Source organism: Saccopteryx leptura, chromosome 13 (assembly GCF_036850995.1).
Source record: "Saccopteryx leptura isolate mSacLep1 chromosome 13, mSacLep1_pri_phased_curated, whole genome shotgun sequence".
In the NCBI taxonomy this organism is placed as follows: Eukaryota; Metazoa; Chordata; class Mammalia; order Chiroptera; family Emballonuridae; genus Saccopteryx; species Saccopteryx leptura.
The window spans coordinates 29,542,734-29,564,527 of NC_089515.1; the positions used below are offsets into that span (position 1 = coordinate 29,542,734).

At 54.1% G+C, this 21,794-nt stretch overlaps 1 protein-coding gene across 2 annotated transcripts in view; it reads left to right on the top strand.

Moving 5' to 3' along the window:
• The window catches only part of CRTAC1 (cartilage acidic protein 1), a 145,863-nt gene that overhangs the window by 87,717 nt on the left and 36,352 nt on the right, over nucleotides 1-21,794 (top strand). For both annotated transcript variants that reach the window (XM_066355250.1, XM_066355249.1), the window contains exons 4-5: nucleotides 14,529-14,665; nucleotides 19,900-20,056. In XM_066355250.1, coding sequence (XP_066211347.1) covers nucleotides 14,529-14,665; nucleotides 19,900-20,056 — 294 coding nt within the window. The remainder of the gene's footprint in view (nucleotides 1-14,528; nucleotides 14,666-19,899; nucleotides 20,057-21,794) is intronic.

Sequence of the window (21,794 nt, forward strand, 5' to 3'; positions counted from 1 at the left end):
TTAGTCCCCGGGAACTGCCGCCGTGCAGTTTCAAGGGGGCCTTTCCGAAATGCTCTGAAATCCTTCCGCGGCCCCCACAGCTTTCAGCTGATCTCATTTATTCACTCCATAAACGCCCACCAAGCACTTACTCCCGCCAGTCCAGAGGTGTTGGGTGAGGGGGATACAACTTAGAGGAAGACAGGCCTCAAGTTCACGGAGACTTTTCTGGCCCAGAGTGTCTCTCCGCATCACCTGGGGGTCTTGTATAAAGGTGGATTCTGACTCCGCAGGTCTAGGGCAGGGCCCGAGATCTTGCATCGCTCACACACTTGGGCTATGATGCTGCTGTCAGTGCAGGGACCACACTTTGAGTAGCAAGGTCCTACACACTAAGGCAGGGGTCCCCAAACTTTTTACACATGGGGCCAGTTCACTGTCCCTCAGACCGTTGGAGGGCCGGACTATAAAAAAAACTATGAATAAATCCCTATGCACACTGCACATATCTTATTTTAAAGTAAAAAAAAAAACAACAAAAAACAAAATGGGAACAAATACAATATTTAAAATAAAGACCAAGTAAATTTAAATCAACAAACTGACCAGTATTTCAATAGGAACTAGGCTTCTCTCACTGACCACCAATGAAAGAGGTGCCCCTTCTGAAGTGCGGCGGGGGCCCGATAGATGGCCTCAGGGAGCCGCATGTGGCCCGCGGGCCGTAGTTTGGGGACCCCTGCTCTAAGGAATGGGGGAAGGGAATTGATATCCAGTAGGCTGAATAATAGTAAAAAGAATGATAACAGATATCACTTAAATAGCACCTACTGTGTGCCAGGCCCTGATTAAGCACTTTATAATAATTATCTCGTTTAAACTTCACAGGAGTTCGATTAGGTATATACTGCCATATCTCACTTTATAATGGAGAAAACTTGAGGCACAAAGCGACCACATGACTTGCCCATAGCCACACAACTTCTAAGTACCAGGATTTAAACTGAGGGGTCTGACTCCAGCATCTTCCTTTTAGTCAAGACGCTCTCTGGCCATACTCAGTCCTGTGCCTTCAGGGCCTGTCCCGAAGAGCCTGGCTTATATCGGGCGTCCAGTGCTTTATGAGCTGAGGAGCTGTGTTCTTGGGGATACAGGTGCTTTCTACCCTAATTCTCACATTCTCTCAGGCCTGACCTCAGTCCATTAGAACGAAGACTTCCCTATGGGAGCATCATAACATCTGCAGGGAAGTCGTAGGCCAGGGCATCCTCCTGAAGAATGCAGGACCTCATGTCCCTGTGAGGCTACCTTGGACATGCACTGGATTCTTCCAGATGGCAGCAGGCTTTTGGGCTGGTCTGGACGATACCTTGTGCTTCACACCTGTGTATACCCTGTCCTAACCTCCTGAGGGCAATTGATTTCCTGGTGACGGGGACCACCTTCCCTTCTTCTCCCCCTTTCATACACACTGCGTGTCCCCAGGACCCATAATGTTATCCCTACTGGTTGTGGAGCCCAAGCCAGGGACCAGCCCCTAGACTGCCCCTGATGTTGAGCCCTGCCAGTTGCATGAGTGGGAGGGGACGAGGTTGGGGCCAGTGCCAGGGGCAGGGGCGGGTAGAGCTGGCTGGCCAACAGCCAGCCTTGTGCAGCCAAGAAACAATGAACCACAGCCCTGCGTGGTGTTTTATGGGTTTTCATCTCATCTTGCCACCAAGTGAGGCCTGAGAGACAGTAATTATCCCTCCACAAATATCAGGCCGTGATTACCCAGCTGGATTTACTGCCCTCTCTCCAACCAAGCCAAGATTGGATTAGGACACGATTAATTGATGGGCTGATCAACCCTTTAATGTGGGGCAAGGTCAGCAGGGGAACAGCGGCAAGGGACAGCTGAGGAAGGGGGTGAGTCCCTAGGAAGAGGCTGGAGGACAGGGAATAAAAACGGGGAGAGTTCTGAAGAGGGTGTCGGGCAAGGGCCCTGCAGGCAAGATGCCAGCGGGAGGGGCAGACTCTCCTCCCTCCTCACTGCACACAGCACCTGGGATGGGACCCGTCAGGTGTCTCTGAGGCAGCAGCCCCGCCCACCCTCTTACAGTCTGCCACTGGGAATCCTAGAGCGGTGGAGCCCAGCCAAGGCTGCACATTAGAATCTCCTGGGGAGCATTTAACACTCCCAGTTTCCGAGTGCACCCCAGTCGAGCTCAGTCCAGGCCTCTGGGGATGGGACCCAGTCTTCAGATCACCAGGTGATTCTCATGCGCAGTCGAGATGGGGGGGCACTGCCCCAGAGTCACATCAGTTTCACGCGGAGCCTGACCATAGCCTCTTTCATTTACTAACGCGTTCATTCATTGGACAGATCTTTACTGAGCACCTAATGTGTGCCAGACACTATTCTCAACATTGAGCATGTCCAGTGAATGAAAAAGAGAAAAACCCTGTGCTTATGAAGTTTACACTCCGTCCCCCAACATGGCCTTATAGTTCTCTAGGTATCTGACTCCCCGCTCACAGCCCCGTGGACTCTAAGCTCCTTGAGGGCAAAATTCCTATCTTGGTCATTTTGTGCATCCTTCTGGCCCAGCAGATTTTGAGCATCCTAAAAGCACAATTAAAACTTGATAAATAGGGCCCTGGCCGGTTAGCTCAGCGGTAGAGCGTCGGCCTAGCGTGCGGAGGACCCGGGTTCGATTCCCGGCCAGGGCACACAGGAGAAGCGCACATTTGCTTCTCCACCCCTCCGCCGCGCCTTCCTCTCTGTCTCTCTCTTCCCCTCCCGCAGCCAAGGCTCCGTTGGAGCAGAGATGGCCCGGGCGCTGGGGATGGCTCTGTGGCCTCTCCCCAGGCGCTAGAGTGGCTCTGGTCGCAACATGGCGACACCCAGGGTGGGCAGAGCATCGCCCCCTGGTGGGCAGAGCGTCGCCCCTGGTGGGCGTGCCGGGTGAATCCCGGTCGGGCGCATGCGGGAGTCTGTCTGACTGTCACTCCCTGTTTCCAGCTTCAGAAAAAGGAAAAAAATAAAAAAATAAAATAAAAAAAAAACTTGATAAATAAATCCAGGAAGAGCAGACAAGACATGAGCGATCATCAGGCCTGAGAGAAGGTTTGCTAATGGAGGACAGATGAGGGGAGACAGGCAAGATGGAGCTCCCCTGAAGGTCCTGGGCTTCCTGGGTTTGAGGGCACAAGTGTTCCCCTCAGAGAGGCTGGAGCTGGGCCCCAGGGCTGGGGTAAGGATGATGCCGGACAGCCTCAGCTCTAGGCATGCCCCTCTCAGTGACCTTCTGTGTGTATGAGTTAATTTTTCAGTTGAGTGACTCAATTGATTCATCGGCAGTGGGTGGGGTGTGGAGCCGGCACATTTGTGCTGTGTCAGCACTTCCCTAGGTTCAGCTGGCATGACACTCGGCCATGGCCACCCCCCCCACTGTGGGGAACCTGCAAGCCACTCCAGGAGCCCCCTGCCAGCCCCTGCCAGCCTGTGGCAAAGAGCTGGGGGCTCCTTTAGCTTCGCCAGAGCATCAGATGGACCTGTGGAAGGACAGCCCTGTCCCCTCCCTCGGTCAGCCTTTGGATGTCAGCACTGTCGTCCCTGGGAGAAGGCTGAGACTCCGAATCCTGGCCATGCCCCGTGGGGGTCATTTTCTACAGCCTGGGATCTGCCCTTTACTCACAGGTGACCTTGGACAAGATATTTGACCTTTCTCAACCCCTTCATCTGTAGAATAGGAAAAATCATATCAACTTCATAAGCTCAACTACAGTGGCTCCATAAACTCTATCCAAGGTCTTTACCAGAGCCTACAGCACCCCTCCGGACATGAGCCAGGTTGCCTTTCTGACTTTGTTTCCTCACTGCATTCCCCCCTGAGGCCTTCGTATATGCTGTTCCCTCTACCTGAAATGCTGTTCCCTCTACCTGAAATGCTTTTCCCACCACTGTTCTCAGGGCTCACTCCTTATGTTCACTTGGGCCTCTCCTCAGATGAGGTCTTCCCCGAACACCTTGAAATTTCTCTGCAGAGCACTTGTCATTGTCCGAAACTGTGTTATCCATCTGTGGCATGAAGAAAGCCACAGCCTCTAGATGTGTCCTTGGCAGAGTGACCGTATGCCTCCCCCCCCCCCCCCCCCCCCGCCCCGGCACATGGGAAAGAGAGACTCTAGGAGCAGAAAGCGAAAAGGACCATAGTGTAAAGAACACACCGCACAGACGATGGTTCTGGGTGGGCGTGGGTTAAGGGCTCAGATTGGAGAGTAGGTAAGAGGGAGGGCATGGAGGAAGATTGACCACAACCCCAAGAAGGCCGGGGCCAGGAAACCAGCTATGGCTTAACCGACCTGGGAAAATACAAGCCACTTTATTTCAGTTGACATAACTTGGTGAAAACCACATAGAAGAGTGTAGGACAAAGGGGAGAAGAGGCTGGTCCCAGGAATTCACCTCCCTTCATCTCCAGGAATTCAGGACCTCCTACAGTTCCCAATCAGAGCCCATTCCCCGGGAGTCCTGCACTGGCTACCCAGCGTCCTGAGCTCTCCTGCCTCTGGGGGTTACAGGAGTGTGGGTGCTGGCTCGGCCAGCGTGAGCTGGGAGCCCCCCAGTCACCTCATTCATTTTCGCTCATCCGTTAGGGACAACGGTCACTGCCAATCTGCTATCTTCAGTCTACATATTCCTCCCTGCTTTTCTACGCAAGTGGCGGCAGATTCTGTTCACGGTGCTGTCCCTTACTTTTTCCATTTAACAGTCAGCTTTGGATGTTACTCCATGGCAGCACACAGAAAGCATTCTCAATTTTATGGCTGTATAGTACTTCGTTGTATAGATTTGCGACTCATTGAATTAGTCCTCTATTGATGAACCCTTAGATTCCTTGCAATCTTTTGCCCTTAACGCACAGTGCCACCAAATCAATAAGTTTGTATAACATGCTATTTTCCACAATTGCAGGTGTTTCTCTGTAAGTTCATAGAAATAGAATCGCTATATCAAAGGAGTATACGTGTGCAGTTTTGGTAGTCATTGCCAAATTGTGCTTCAAAGGGACATTCCTAATTACATTCCCATCAGCTCTGACACAAGTGAGCATGTCCCAACATTCTCACCAACACAATGTCATCATTTTATAAAATATTTGCCAATCTGATAGGAAATATTGGTGCCTATGTGTAGTTTTAATTTTCATTTTTCTTAAAATGAGTGAGGCTGAGCATATTTTTATATATTTGAATGGCTTGTCTGCTCATAGCCTTTGCCCATTTTTTTTTATTGATTCGTAACACCTCGTTATAAATTAGGAAAATTAGCCCTCTGTCTACAATACAAGTTGCAAATAGTTTTCCCCTGTTTGTCATTTTTCTTTTGTCTTCACTCATGGTGGGTTTTGCAATGCGGAAAATTTTTGTTTTTATGGACTTGGATTTATCACCCTCCTCTTTGATGGCTTCTGGGCTCTGTGTTATACTTAGGCCTTCAGCGGGGGCTTTTGCAACCTCTCAGAGAGGAGGCGTCCGTCACTGTGCTGGAGAGAAGAAAGGGAAGGGGGGCAGGTGCGCTTCCAGCCTCCTCCGCCTCCGCAGCAGACGAGCCATCTGCTCCGGAGAGCGAGCACACCCATTGTCCAACGGCGCCTTCGCCCAGGCCCGGCTCCAGCTGCACCCAGACACTCTATCCTCGCCGCTCACAGTGTGCTCTGCAGCCCGGCAGCTCTGGCAACAGCTGGAAGTTCGTAAATACAAAAAAATCTCAGGCCTCACCCCAGACCCCAGGACTGGAATCTGCATTTTAACAGGATGTCCAGGACCTCCTGCGCCTGGTAAAGCCTGCGATACGCTGCCCCGAGTCTCCACCCTCTTTCCTAGGACCTTCTAGGTTCTAGGCCCTCTGGATCCCCAGTGATGTTTCCTTAGGGTGCACAGCCCTGATCTTCAGCTCATCTCGCATGGCCCCATTTGGGGGGATGAGCTCAGGCTCATTCACCTGGGACCTCATAAGCAGCAAGGATGGGGTGAGGCTGTCACATCAGCATCATAGAGTATGAGGTTCTGGAGGACATTTCCTTGGCCATAACACAGAATTAGTTTCCTTGGCAACTGAGGACTGCCCTCCACGGGCCCCCACCCCAGGGGCTGTGCAACCTTAGGCAAATTACTTTATCCTCTGAGCCCCAATTTCTCTCTGTAAAACGAAGACTCTGTCTTCCGGACACAACTATAGAGAGGGCTGAATGAGCTACCGCGGGGAAGCACCTGGCCAAGGTGATCAGATTTTCCTCTGTCCCAGGTGGAAAGGAAGACGGGTGTCAGAGATATCAGGGACTCCTGGAAGCCTGGCTCCTTCTTTTTTAAAATGTTCTTTGTCTGAACTAGTTCTTTCTTCCCCTGGGGCCATCACTGCTTTGCTGGTTATTCGTTGACTAAGTCTTGTAAAGCATTTTATACTTAATGTCACAGACGCCTCCTGGGATGTGGCTCATGAGGCCCTTCAGTGGTCATGCCTGTAATTCCCTTGATAATGATGATGATGGTGAGGAGGAGGTGGATGAAGGTGGTGATGATGGTGAAGATAAGGAAAAGGATAAGGATGATGATGATGGTGGTGGTATTGTGGTTATTATTTATTAAACTTATCATGTGCTAGGTATTGTTCCAAATATTTACTTACATTATTTCATTCCATCCTTACAACAACCCAATGAATAGGTGGCCATTTTCATGATCTCAGATTATTACAGATAAGGAAAGTACAAGTCTGTGAATTGCCCAAGGTCAACCTAGGCCGGGGATGTTGCCAGCTACCCCCTCACCTTACTTTGGCAGTAATCCCTTTGCCTTAGGAATGAAGTCGGAGGCTGAGCCTCTCCCCTGCCACACACATCTGCTCACCTTTCTCTTTGCCGCCAATACCAGGCCACGGGTTGGGTTATCGTCCTGAGGCTGGGCAGCCCTGGGGCGAGGAGGCACTCAGACCAAGGGTCCTTAGGAAGAGCCCTTTATGGCCCAAACTCCCCCTCCCAGTGGCTCAAGGTTGCCCTCTGGGAGCAGAGCTAGGTGTGAAAGGGATGAGGGGATGGTGAATTGAGTGCCATTTGCTTGATTGACAACACCAACCTTGGATAACTTCATTTTCTTTTTTTTTTTTTTTTTTTTTTTTTTGTATTTTTCAGAAGCTGGAAACAGGGAGAGACAGTCAGACAGACTCCCGCATGCGCCCGACCGGGATCCACCCGGCACGCCCAACAAGGGGCGACGCTCTGCCCACCAGGGGACGATGCTCTGCCCCTCCGGGGCGTCGCTCTGTTGCGACCAGAGCCACTCTAGCACCTGGGGCAGAGGCCTAGGAGCCATCCCCAGCACCCGTGCCATCTTTGCTCCAATGGAGCCTCGCTGCGGGAGGGGAAGAGAGAGACAGAGAGGAAGGAGAGGGGGAGGGGTGGAGAAGCAGATGGGCGCTTCTCCTGTGTGCCCTGGCCGGGAATTGAACCCGGGACCCCTTGCACGCCAGGCCGATGCTCTACCACTGAGCCAACCGGCCAGGGCCGACAACTTCATTTTCTATGTGTCTGATGACTCCTTCATTTCTGCCCCTTCTTCCTCCATGGCCCAAATGCAGCTGCTCCCTGGGACTCAGTTTGTGGCTCTGGTTTTTCCCTTCTGTCCTGGCTCTAGCCTCACTACTCAGCACGCTGCCATCCCTGATGGCCAGTGACCTCTTCAACATACCTTCTCAGCTCCCTATGACCACTGCAAAAGCAGACTGTCCACAAGCCAGCTCCTGCTCCCGCACCCAGCTGGCCCAATGTCCCTGCTCTGTCCCTGCCCCCACATTGTGGACCACTCCCTTGCTCCCGCACCCAGCTGGCCCAATGTCCCTGCTCTGTCCCTGCCCCCACATTGTGGACCACTCCCTTGCTCCCGCACCCAGCTGGCCCAGTGTCCCTGCTCTGTCCCTGCCCCCACACTGTGGACCACTCCCTTGCTCCCGCACCCAGCTGGCCCAGTGTCCCTGCTCTGTCCCTGCCCCCACACTGTGGACCACTCCCCTGCTCCCGCACCCAGCTGGCCCAATGTCCCTGCTCTGTCCCTGCCCCCACACTGTGGACCACTCCCCTGCTCCCGCACCCAGCTGGCCCAATGTCCCTGCTCTGTCCCTGCCCCCACACTGTGGACCACTCCCCTGCTCCCGCACCCAGCTGGCCCAATGTCCCTGCTCTGTCCCTGCCCCCACACTGTGGACCACTCCCCTGCTCCCGCACCCAGCTGGCCCAATGTCCCTGCTCTGTCCCTGCCCCCACATTGTGGACCACTCCCCTGCTCCCGCACCCAGCTGGCCCAATGTCCCTGCTCTGTCCCTGCCCCCACATTGTGGACCACTCCCCTGCTCCCGCACCCAGCTGGCCCAATGTCCCTGCTCTGTCCCTGCCCCCACATTGTGGACCACTCCCTTGCTCCCGCACCCAGCTGGCCCAATGTCCCTGCTCTGTCCCTGCCGCCACATTGTGGACCACTCCCTTGCTCCCGCACCCAGCTGGCCCAATGTCCCTGCTCTGTCCCTGCCGCCACATTGTGGACCACTCCCTTGCTCCCGCACCCAGCTGGCCCAATGTCCCTGCTCTGTCCCTGCCCCCACATTGTGGACCACTCCCTTGCTCCCGCACCCAGCTGGCCCAATGTCCCTGCTCTGTCCCTGCCCCCACATTGTGGACCACTCCCTTGCTCCCGCACCCAGCTGGCCCAGTGTCCCTGCTCTGTCCCTGCCGCCACATTGTGGACCACTCCCCTGCTCCCGCACCCAGCTGGCCCAGTGTCCCTGCTCTGTCCCTGCCCCCACATTGTGGACCACTCCCTTGCTCCCGCACCCAGCTGGCCCAATGTCCCTGCTCTGTCCCTGCCCCCACATTGTGGACCACTCCCCTGCTCCCGCACCCAGCTGGCCCAATGTCCCTGCTCTGTCCCTGCCGCCACATTGTGGACCACTCCCTTGCTCCCGCACCCAGCTGGCCCAATGTCCCTGCTCTGTCCCTGCCGCCACATTGTGGACCACTCCCCTGCTCCCGCACCCAGCTGGCCCAATGTCCCGGCTCTGTCCCTGCCGCCACATTGTGGACCACTCCCCTGCTCCTGCACCCAGCTGGCCCAATGTCCCTGCTCTGTCCCTGCCGCCACATTGTGGACCACTCCCTTGCTCCCGCACCCAGCTGGCCCAATGTCCCTGCTCTGTCCCTGCCGCCACATTGTGGACCACTCCCTTGCTCTGACCCACCACACCCAGTCAATCCCTTCTGCCCTCTCTGTACCCAGCACTTCGTTCTCACTCCCACTGCCGTAACCCTGTCACATGGGCTACTACAGAAGTGGCCTCACACTCCACTGTCTCCTTTGCCCACCACTCACTCCACTGCCAGGGGAATCTTCTGGAAACACTGTCTTCCCCATATCAGAAACTACCAATGACCCCTCTGCCCTCTGTGCTATAGTGGTGGGTCTCTGCTGCCCTGCCACCTGCACGGACCCTCCTCTCGGCAGGCTTGCTGCCCCTCTGTGCCTTTGCTGCGCCACCTGCCCGCCTGGCGCACCACCTCCGCCTCCCAGCCTGGCGAAGCCATGGCGTGCAAGGCTCTGAAGCACAGGCTTCGGAGTCAGAAAGACGTGGGTTCGAGTCTGTCTCCACCATTTACTAGCTCTGTGGCTTTGGCCAATTCCCCTCTACCTCTCAATTTCTGCATCTGTAAAATGAGGAGACACTACCTCTCAGGGTGGCCCTGGGGTTTAGTCAAGGAGATGGTTGAAAAGGGGAATGCTTCCTGTAAAACCGGGCGGTACTAAGGGCTCTATAAAGCAGAGTCATTGCTGGTGTTACTCTGACAAGTCCCCGTTCCGGTGCCTCATCCATCATGAAGCCCTCCTTGATCACTGTCGTCTCTCCCCTCCTGATGTCACAGCAATTCCAGGATGCGCCGTCGTGCCCTGCCCCGAGGGATTTGCTAGCTGTGAGATCTTAGGCAAGTGCCCTTGTCTCTTGTGCCTCAGGTCCTTCATCTGTAAAATGGGCCTGTGCGGTGGGGGTGAGGGTTAACGTGAGGGTTAACCAGTGAGTACCTGGCATGTAGGAAGTGCTGCGGAAACGTCATGTGGTATTAGTTTTACTGCAGTCCCATGGCTGTCTGTCCCTCCTGCTGTCAAATGGCCTGTACACACCGTGAGTCAGAAGCAAGACCCCTACTTCCCTGGGGCCTCCACAGCACCTGGCGCCCAGCAGGGCCAGGCGGGCCCCTGAGCCTCACCTACTCGGCCTTCCCAACTGACTGCCCGCAGCCACTGACCGGTCCACTGAACTCGGAGACCTTCAAGGCTCCTTAATGCCAAGATGTCAGAGTCAGAGTAAGAATGGGAGACCCCAGCAGTGCTCTCACAGGGGCTGTGACCTCCAGAGCCCTCCATCCAGCCCTTGAACACCCTCCTGTTTCTTTCGGGCCCCAGACCTGCCAGTCTCCCCCAGGGACTCAAGAGAGCTTCTCTCTCCTGCAACGAGCAGCCTCCCCTCTCCCTGAGCAGCAGCCCCACCCCCCGAGTCAGTGGGGGACCCCAGGACAGAGTGCAGCGACAAGGAGCCAGAGGCAGGATTAGGTGCTGACATGAGCCGGGGGCCAGAGCTGGGTGTTTATTGCCAGCGCCATCGACCCGCACTGCCCGCTGTTTATCTGTCTTCCTGACACACCTAATTACCCAGGTTGCGGCTGCCAGAGCGTTTGCGCTTCCTAAATCACAGGCTCCCGTCCCTCCGTCGCCCGGGCCTCGGGCCTCTGCCTGCAGAAGGGCTGCCATTGATTTTGCCATTCCCATTTATGATCTACAAGGCTCCGCATCGCTGCTGCACATTTTACCTTAATTAGTTTATTCTTTTGGGCGTCCTCCGTCAACCCAGAAGCCAGGGGGCTGGAACGGGGGAAGAAGCTAACGGCCCTGGACACCCTTAACCCCTCTGGCCACAAAGCATAGAGCCTGGCCGGACAACAACACCATAGGACAGCAATTAGATAAGAACAGCACTAGCTCCCCAAGGATGCTCATAGGTGAGCCCCCAAAAGGGGTTCCATGACCAAGTTCATTTGGGAAAGGCTGGATTAAATAACAGTAAACAGGTTATTTACTGTAGGACTTTTCAAAGTTTGAACGGACTGATGTCCAGCGTGGATCTCCAAGAGAGGGAGGGAAGGTGTGGCCGTCCCTGGACTCCACTGATCATGAGGTCTTCTGTCCGGGCAGCTCAGAGAACAGGTCCACAGAGCGCACTTTGAGAAATGTTCTTGGGTGGAATTGGAGGTGATGAAGGGGAGAGAGTCACCCTGGGCCCGTTTTCTCCTCTCGTCCAGGCGAGGCAGGAACTCCGCAGCTGGAGCGGTTTCTCCCACTGGATGCAGGGGTGCCCGTCAGGGTGACGCAGAGCCCCAGCTGCCAGCGGCTGCCCTCAGCTCGCCCAGGCTTTGGTAGAGCTGAACCTCCGTATTTCGGGGGGGGGGGGGAGACTAGACGAGCTGGAAGGAGAGTCTAAAGGGACCCTGGTTTGACAGGAGAGCGAGGGTCACTCACTGTTGGTGAAGTCTAGAGACCAGGCAGCCTGCCTGCAGGGCCGTTCGGAGGCCTCCCAGGCATCAGGAAGCGACGACAAGGCTGCCACTGCCTCGGGGACGGCCGTGAGGACGGCAGTCTGGGTCCACAGTCCCTCTCCGCGGTCCTGAAAGCCTCAGCTGCTTTTTTTAAAGTTTGTGGAAAAACGAATTGATAGCAAAAAACGTGTCCTGAGCTGACGTGAGCTATTTATGGCTTTATTTATTCCTGTGAATATTCATCTATTTCACTGCAGAAATATTAATGTGTCTAATTATGGGGCACCGCCCCAGTCCCTGTTGGGGGTGTTATGTAATAAACAGTGCGTACATTGTGTTACATTGCGAAGCTATAAAAGAAAAATCTAAATTTCTAAACATCTCTGGTCCCCAGAGATTGCAACAAGGGGCTGTGGACCTGGGGGGTGTGGCACTGCCGGTGAGCAGCTGGGGATGCCTGACCTGGGGCCAGGCATCAGTGCGATTTCTCCTGTAATTCCCAGTGACTGGGGGGGGGGGGAGCGCACAGCTGTCTCCCTGACTCTCAGAGGAAACCAAGGCTGGAAGGAAAGAAAGCTGGCCCGGGCCCCTGAGCTCCCACAGTCAGAACAGCACCTGTGCTTCCGTCGGGCCCGGTCCTCAGTTGCCCCGGTGAGCATTCCGCCCCTGCGGCAGCCGCTCTGTGCAGACTCCTCAGCCCGAGATGCCACCTGTACAAACACCTGCCGGTCCCCTGGATCTGCTCCCGCTCTGCTCATGAAGGGCCTCTCCCTCCCCGGGACGGTCAGGCAGGGCAGGGGGCTCCGCTCCAAGGCCAGCTCCCTGGCGCCTGGCGAGCACCCCCGAGACCAACTCCGGACCCCAGACTATGCACCAGCCTCCGTGGGTCCCCGTGGTGTTAGGAAGCCCCCGTGTGAGGCCGCTCAGAGAGCAAACCCTTTGTCCTCTCCTGAGCAGAGCCACCCGGGGGTCCTTTATACACTACCCTCACCCACAGATGCTCACACGCACACTCACACACACCTCCACTCACCTCACTCACTCACACCCTTTCATACATCCACTCATTGTCACACTCACACTCCCTCCCATACGCTCACACGCTCTCCCACTCTCACTTGCTTATTCTCACACCCTCATTCTCACTCATTCATTGATGTCCTTATCCCCACACTGACCCTCACCAGACCCCTGCAGTGCGGACCGAAAGGACCTAAAGGACCTTAAGAACATCTCATCCATGAGATGGGAACCGTTGCTTCCGTCTAACATGTGCCGCTTAGGGGAGTGCTGTGCGGAACCGTCAAGTGCATCGTCTCACTCACTCCTTACAGAGAACTTGAATGCGGTTATTGTCGCTCCCATTTACAAATAAGAAAACTGAGGCTCAGAGACGCTCCGCCACTTGCCCCGAGTCAGTAACTAAAACCTAGAAGTAGAATCTGGGTGGCACTGGGACTGAGCCTCGGGCTTATTTGCTCTGACCCCCGCAGCCGCGGTCTTAACCACTGTGCCATGCTGCTCCCTCAGGCTAAGCCGCTGCCTCTCCCCTAGACAGGCCAGTCAAGTCCAGGGACTCTGTCCCCAAGTCCACTCTTCCTCAGGCTCACCTTCCCTGATTCCTTCAGCTGCTCCTTTTCTGTTTCTTGCACGAATCCTTGAGGGTAGGCTATCAGCCCTCCTAAAATATGAATGCTCTGAGTCTCACATTTGGAATAAACTGAGGGTGAGGGAGAGCTCTGCTTTAGTGGTCTCAGAAGGGCCTGAGCTCCTGCCACCAGAAGTTCCTCATCATTTCCCCAGAACAAAGCTTCTTGGCCATGAGCGAGCTTGCGGAGGCTACAGACCTCCTGCAATTACACACAGCATGGTGCATGGTGCAGAGCTCTGAGCTGAGAGGCCTTTGCCTCCATCTAGTTCTCAGTGGAGTCAGTATCCCAAAGAGGTAGAGCAGGGGTCCCCAAACTTTTTACACAGGGGGCCAGTTCACTGACCCTCAGACCATTGGAGGGCCAGACTATAAAAAAAACTATGAACAAATCCCTATGCACACTGCACATATCTTATTTTAAAGTAAAAAAACAAAATGGGAACAAATACAATATTTAAAATAAAGAACAAGTAAATTTAAATCAACAAACTGACCAGTATTTCAATGGGAACTATGGGCCTGCTTTTGGCTAATGAGATGGTCAATGTGCTCCTCTCACTGACCACCAGTGAAAGAGGTGCCCCTTCCGGAAGTGTGGCGGGGGCCGGATAAATGGCCTCAGGGGGCCGCATGTGGCCCGCGGGCCGTAGTTTGGGGACCCCTGAGGTAGAGGCTGCTACCCTCCAGAGCTCCCCAGTCCTGGGATCAGGGACCTCCCAGGGCTGTCTGAACGCTGACCCTCCTGCCACCTGGTTCCCTGGGGGATGGACGTGACAGACCTGTTAGAGCTCAACTCCCAGCCTCTTCCTCGATCAAGACTTAGACACCCACCCAGTTTCTTCTGAGACCTGAACAGGTCCTGCAATCCAGCCAAGAGTGTAGGGGACAGCGCCTGGAAAAAGGGACATTCTGGGGGGAGTTTGGGCACTGAAATATGTATCGGCAACCCCAGGAGCTCCCTGACGGTGTGGTAGGAGCACACACACGGTAAAATCTCACTGGCGACGGTCCTCTCAGACGCACGGTAGCAGTAACATTTCTTCCATAGTTCCCGAGGCCGGGCTGGCCATATTTATAAGCCTCCACGTGTCTGCTCTCAACTGAAAATACCTGAGTGCTCCCTGAACAGAGGAGTCTCCCCTGCTGGAGTGAGTCCTGCAAGGAGTGCTCCCCTTAAGCAAACGACCCCTCTACCTGTGGCTCCAACGCCTGTGGCAGGCACTCTGAGACATAGCTGCACCCCAGTCCACCACCCACCAGCCTCCCTTTCTCCCTCTCTCCAGGGGTGGCCACATACACGGACAAGCTGTTCAAGTTCCGCAATAGCAGGTGGGAAGACATCCTGAGTGACGAGGTCAACATGGCCCGTGGCGTGGCCAGTCTCTTTGCTGGGCGCTCTGTGGCCTGTGTGGACAGGACGGTGAGTTCAGGGGTGCATGAGGGCCTGGGCAAGGGGGACACATAGCCGTGTGAGAGCTAGAGGGGAGCCAACGGGCAGATGTCCCCAGACAGAGTATGGCCCACAAGGGCAGAACGGACGGCTGTACCATCTTGGCAGCTGCCATTGTCTTGCACATAGTAGATGCTAAAAATAGTAACAATAGTTACAATATACTTTCACATCCTTTCTCCCATGAGGTCTTCCCAGCAACCACTGAGGAAACTGGCCAGGTGCTGTCATCCACTGGACAGAGTCACCAAGGGCCAGCTTAGAGCAGGGACTTGCCTGAAGACCCGAAACAGATTGGTGATGTGGCTAGGACCTGAAGCAGAATCTTCTAGCTCTAAACTGCTCATTCATTCATTCAACTAACATTTATTAAGTGCCTACTACGTGCCAGGCATTGAGCCCTAGGGAGGCCCGTAAGTCTTTATCAAACAAATGAAGACATGACAAAGGAGCAGGGGGAGGGGGCGGTCAGTGGGTATTGCCACATATACAAGGACTTTAATCAATAGCTCCATCAATGCTTTCCTGCCCTGCTCATCCACCCTAGAGACTGGTGGGGGAGAAAGGCCAAGTGAGGAGGAGAAGGCGCAGCTGCAGCCATCTGCCCTGTGGGGCTGCCCCCACGGGGCTTGCATCCCAGCCAAAGCCGGAGGCTTGCTGTGGAGGTGATTTATCCTTCCTGTCACCTGTTCCCCTGCCGCCCCCTCCTTGACTTGACAAAACAGTCATCACTAAATCAGGGACCCAGCTGCTGCCCAGCTTCTGCGGAGCAGAGGGTCTCTGGCCCCCATTCCAGGGCAGGAGCAAGGGGGCTGGCTTGTTGGGACTGAGATGGCACAGCGGGGATTGGGGGTTCAGCGTGAAGCTCACAGCAGGGCCCTCCAGGACGTGGGAGAAGGCAGGTGCCAGGTATAAATATTTATTTCTTAACAAGCTGGTGCTGAGAAGAGAAGCCAAGCTGGGCTGTGAAGCCACATTTAGCCCTGACCTGAATCCGTGCCACCTGGACTCCTGCCTGGTAGGAGGGGGGCCGGGGAGGCGGCTCTGTGAGCAGCCCCAGAATGTGGGGAGCAGCGGAGGGGTGCCAGGCCCGGCAGCCTGGACCGCTACCCAGGCTCCCACAGGCCTCCTGTCTCGGTCTTTCAGGAGCAAAGCTTCCCACACCCTGCTAAGGCGGAACCTCAGAGCTGGTGGGAGGGCCTGAGGGTTCATCACAAAGAGATGCACTCTCTGTCCTAACAAGGTCATCTGCACACCCACACATTTAACCACAGGACAAAGGCACCATGTGAAATGCAAAAAAAAAAAAAAAAAAAGGCATTGGCACGCAGCACAGTAGGCGGGCATAGCAGCTCCCTCAGTCCTGCTCAATCCAAGCCTCAGCCGTCTGCCACCAGCAGAGGGGCTGCTTCTGAGTCCGCCACCTCCTTGGCAGTCCCCGGGGCCCGAGAGCTGTGGGGGGTGAGGCAGAGGGAGAGGTCAAAGCCAGTCTGGAAGTTGAGAGACAGGAATGCAGCATGATGTAGGAAAATGCAAGAGCAATCATAACAATAATAGCTACCACTTACTAAACTAACAGCATGCAAGCCCTGTGCCCAGTTTACAAGCATCCTCTTATTGAATCCTTATAATAAGCCTATGAGGTAGATGGTCTCATTATTCCCATTCTACAGATATGGAAACTAAGCCTCGGAGCACTGAGCAGCTTGACCTTAGTCGCATCGTAAGTGGCAGGCAAAGCCAAGAGTTGAGTCTTGCCTGCCTGAGAATGAGTCACGTACCCGTTGACTCCTCAGCTACCCCTGCCTCTGATTGAACCGGTATCAGACACAAATTTCTAACCACAAGTTGTTGGGTTTTTTATTGAATTTCATGGGGGGTGACACTGGTTAACATAACTATGCAGGTTTCAGGTGGTGCCCAGTCCTACAGCACGTCTAACCATAGTTCTATTACAGCGTTCACCCTGCTTCCTCAACCCCACCACAGCTCCTGCCTGGGGCCTTTTAATCTACCTGTCAGTGGTTTTCAAAGTGTGATCTCCAATCAGTAGAATCAGCATTGATGAACATGCAAATTCTGAATTCCTGGGGGCAAGGCCCAGCAATCTGGGTTCCACTTAGCCCTGCAGGTGACTCTGGTGAGGACCCTCACACCAGGTCAATGTCCCACTGCTGCCCCCGGCCGTTCTCGGCCTCTCCCCTGTCGGCCCTCATTTGTTCTCTGTCCCAAACCTGGACCGCTGCCTGCCCTTCATCTTCAGCTGCCTCATCATTCACCGCCTTTCTGGATCCAACTCAAAGCCCATCTCTTATAAGAAACGCCGCCTGATCGATAATGATTATGCCTCATGTTTATATAGCATTTTTATCTTTCAAAGACCTTTCACATGCATTGTCTCATTTTATCTTCTCAACCCCGCCAGGAAGCAGGGAGAACACGATCCCAATTTAACATGTGAGGAGATGGCGCTGAAGGGGCTGAGGAATCCGCCCAAGGACCAGGAGCCAGTTAGGGGTAGAGCCTAAGACTAGGACCCAGGATAATAATAGCCCTGGACCAGTGGTTCTCAAAGTGTGGTTCCTGGACCAATAGCATCAGCTTCACCTGCAAACGTGCTGGAAAATGCACACTCAGTCTCAGGGCGCACTCCGGCCTCCCGAATCCGAAACTCCGAGGATGGAACCCTGCATCTATGGTTTAACAAGCGCTCCACGTGCTAGGCTAGATGGCGAGACCCTCTTTCCCAGACCCAAAGCTGCAGAAACGTCTTCCTTTTCCTGGAATGAAACTCCGTCACACCCTCCCAGAAGGGTTGTGGTCAGGTTCACTTGTGACTTTCTGCCATCTACCACTGCCACACACCTATGTTTGTCAGTTGAATTACCCCAGTGCATTGGAGTGAGGAACTAGGTATAACAGAATTTTTATAAATATCCCCGTTTCTAGCCGAGTGCATTTCAGTTTATTTAGGCTTTAATTGCCCATTTGTTGATGAAATTGCTAACAGCTGGTAGGGTCAGGAACAGTTACAGTGATGGTGCACTTTCTCCTCTGGCCCCATCCGTTCACTCTCTGTCCAATCATTCCCCACACACACGCGCCAAGCGGCCGTGATGGCAGGAACATTCCGCAGCTCGCCCCTAATCCTGAAGCCATGTTGTGAAGCTGCACATCTCACACCTCCATTCTGCAGGGGATCACCTTGCGGGGGGGGGGGGGCTTAGGATGGGAGGGGGCCTGAGAGTTCTAACATGATCTCAGATGACGCCAATGCTGCTGGTCCAGGGACCCCTTTGAGTAAAAAAAGATTGGTAAAGCCCTGGCCGGTTGGCTCAGCGATAGAGCGTCGGCCTGGCGTGCGGGGGACCCGGGTTCGATTCCCGGCCAGGGCACATAGGAGAAGCGCCCATTTGCTTCTCCCCCCCCCCTCCTTCCTCCCTGTCTCTCTCTTCCCCTCCCGCAGCCAAGGCTCCATTGGAGCAAAGATGGCCCGGGCACTGGGGATGGCTCCTTGGCCTCTGCCCCAGGTGCTAGAGTGGCTCTGGTCGCGGCAGAGCGACGCCCCGGAGGGGCAGAGCGTCGCCCCCTGGTGGGCGTGCCGGGTGGATCCCGGTCAGGCGCATGCGGGAGTCTGTCTGACTGCCTCTCCCCGTTTCCAGCTTCAGAAAAAGAAAAAAAAAAAAAGATTGGTAAAGCATCGATTTCCAGGTAGCAGGATAGAGATTTAGATAACCAAAAAAAGAAAGGGCGTAGACGCCCTTAGGGAACAGCGTTGCCACCTTCTCCAGCTGTGTCCCCTGTCGTGCCCTGCCTTGTTTTACATTCCAGCAACATAGGACGAGCTGCTTGTGGTTTCCCCACATACATCATTCTCTGTCTCATCTCTGCCTGGAAGGCTCTTCCCCTCCACTTCACCTGGCGAGACTCCTCTTAGGAAACCTCTTCTGAATTCCCAATGGCGAGGTGCCCTTCCTCCGGGCTAGGAGCCCCTCTCCTGAGCACCCAGGAAATCACGTACACACTCTCTCAATCACATACATAATTGTATGATTGTCCACGTGTCTGCATCCCCCCAGGACACCCTGAGGTCCTTTGTGGGCTACACTCACCCAGAGGCTCTTAATTAGCTTTCCCAAGAAAAATGGTCCCAAAGAAGAGACAAAGTCGGCAATCAGTTAGTTAGAACAGGGTCCTGCTCATGGGGCTGCTGGGTAAGACACGGAAGCAAGCAAGAAGGTTGAAAAGAGGGGGCGACAGGGGGCACTCCTACTGTCTTGAATTCAGCTGTGTCTCTTGCTTGTTTTGTGTTTATGGCTTGCCTTTAAACTCGACTCATCTTGAGTACATTTCTAGCAAAGTGCCTTCCACGTAGTTAGAGCTCAAGAAATATCTACTATATGATTAATTGGAGGGAAATGATGAAAAGGGTGAGCAGAAAGCTAGAAAACTGATTTAGAAAGTGTGTGGATTTCTTGGGGGAAAGGAAGCATCCATTGAAGAAGTACCCCATTATAATGACGGGCAGAAGAGAATCTTTCATCAGCAGTGTTTCGGACTGCAAAAGAGAATGACTATGGTGACGAGGAGGGTGCCAAGGAAAAAAAAATATTTGAGACAGTGTTATAAAGGCAGGAGCAGTATAATATTTCTTTCTATCTAATGTGGGAAAAACAAAGGAATGGGAGAGGGAAGGAGGAACCCTGTATATCTGAGCCTCTCGTGTACCAACATAGAGGAATGAAGAAGTATAGGGTGGGGAGGGGGGAGGGAGGGAGATGTCTCGGGAATTTGCTTGTCATCTTGGCTGGAGTGAGCTTGAATGGGAGAGAGAGACTGAGAATAATGGGAACTGGTAGATCAATCAATCAGCAAATATTTATTGAGCAGCTACCCTGGCTGGCAGCTGGAGAGAGCTCAGCTAGAGGGAGGCACATTAGAAAATTGTCTATAAAAAGGTGGTTGTGGGGGAGAGTGAGGGATGTGTTCTTCTGGAGCAGGAAAGAAAGAGAAGGAGGGCTTTTTCTGTGGGACTCCAGGGGCCGTCGTGCACTTCGTAGCCTCTGTGAAAAGCACCCCTGGAGTTGCGCAGTGCCCAGCCTGCAAGGCCGCGCACACCAGACCCAAGGAGAAGAACCAAGCCCGTGAAAGAGGGAAAAGTCCTGACGGGCTTGCTCACCGCCCCTCCTTCCCTTCCTCCTCAGGGCTCCGGACGCTACTCTATCTACATCGCCAATTATGCCTATGGTAACGTGGGCCCTGATGCCCTCATTGAAATGGACCCCGAGGCCAGTGACCTCTCCCGGGGCATTCTGGCGCTCAGAGATGTGGCTGCTGAGGCTGGGGTCAGCAAGTATACAGGTATGAAGGGCGCCATGGGAGGCTGCCAGCTGGAGGGGGTGGGGGCTGGGGCTGGGGGGCAAGCCTTGCAGGGGTGGTGTCCCTGGGGGGAAGGATGAAACCCTTATCCTACCCCATCACCCACCAACATTGCCTCTCCAAGGGCTGATGAGATAGATACCTGGCAGGTGTGGGCTTAAGGGGGCCCTTTGGAGTACATCAGATATAGGGTGTGAATACCATAATGTCATCCTGTCTCTAGAACCTCTAGACCCATTTCCTGCTGTGACCCAAATGATGGGTGAACAGGTTCTGTAGGAGAAAACTGACAAGTCACAAAGACTGAGATTTAAAGCATTCTTTATTGCCAAACAGCAGATGAAATTATTTACTTACACATAAGCAGCCAGAAATTGAGTGCTAACTAAATCCCTAAGCTTCAGCTGGGTCCCGTTTCGAATAACTTAGCTCAAAGAATTGTGTTCTTCCAAAACCTCTCCAGCACTTCTTTGGAAGCAAGCTTCCCCCGCATCTTTCTGGATGGGGGACCTATTGTCAGAGTCTCTGACAGAGAGATCTTTCTAAGGAAGGCTGTTTTTCTAATTCTAGCACGGCTGCTGACTAAACTCTGATAATCTGCCAATAGACTGCTGATGGCAGAGCAACCCAGTTTCCTGTGTTGGGTGCCAAAAATCAGGAAGCCAGAGCCGTGCCCAAGAGCTTCTCCCATGAACTTCACCCTCACACTCACTGCATCTGCCCTGTGGGCATAGAAATTCTCTCATGGGTTGACCTTCCTAATATGTCCGCCCCAGTCTGCACTACCGCCTTCCAAAGGGGTGGTCTGCCTGAATCCAAATCCTAAGGCCGGGAGGACACTTGAGGGGCCATTTGGGCTGTCCGCCTGCCTCCAGACACCTGGCTGGTGACATAATCTCGAAGGCCTACCCAGAAAGGGTTGTCATAGCCTTCCCTGAGTTTATGGTGCATTTCTCCAGCCAACTTTCCACCCTGGTGAAAGGGGGAGATTGATGTTGGCCTGTCTTGACAAAGTTTGTGGGAACGTATGACTAGACAATAAAACAGCTCGCACAGCTCAAACCCATCAGAACCTTCCAGAGCTCCAAACGTGAATGGACAGCGGAAAGGCCGAGTGTCAGCAACAAACTGTTTTCCTGGGGAAAGGAGTGAACATGCAGGGGCTTCAGCCTAGATGTGTACAGTCCGTTTTTCTGAGGAGGTCCCAGTTCTGTGCACTGGGCTGGCTTGGCAATTAAGTGCCTTGATCTGCGGCAGAAGGAGGCTAGGGAGGTGTCGCACTTGAAAATGATGAGATGGAAGGGAGGCAGGGTCTGGAAGAGAGGGTTATACACAGAATGAAAGAATTCAGAAGGTTGTAGCTGGGTTTGAGCATGAAGGGGACATTGTTCACGCTGGCTCGGCTGGCAGAGGGGCTGGCAGGACCCAGGAAGGGGGAAGAAGAGGACCAAGAGGAGACAGCTGAGGAGCACAGGTCGGTGTGGGAGCACCAGCCAACTGTGCCAGGCTGTGTGGGAAGGGCAGGGCAGCTCCGGGAAGGAACGGCAGCTTCTGTGGAGCACACAGGCAGGCGGGGCAGCTGGCAGGCCCCGAGGACACGTTAGAGCAGCTTTGCAGACTTCCAAAAGCCATTTGGCTGACACAACCTATTTGGCCCACCGAGTTACTGTGATGTCAGCCCACCCTTTCCCTGCCTGCCAAGCCCCCAACTCTACCCTGC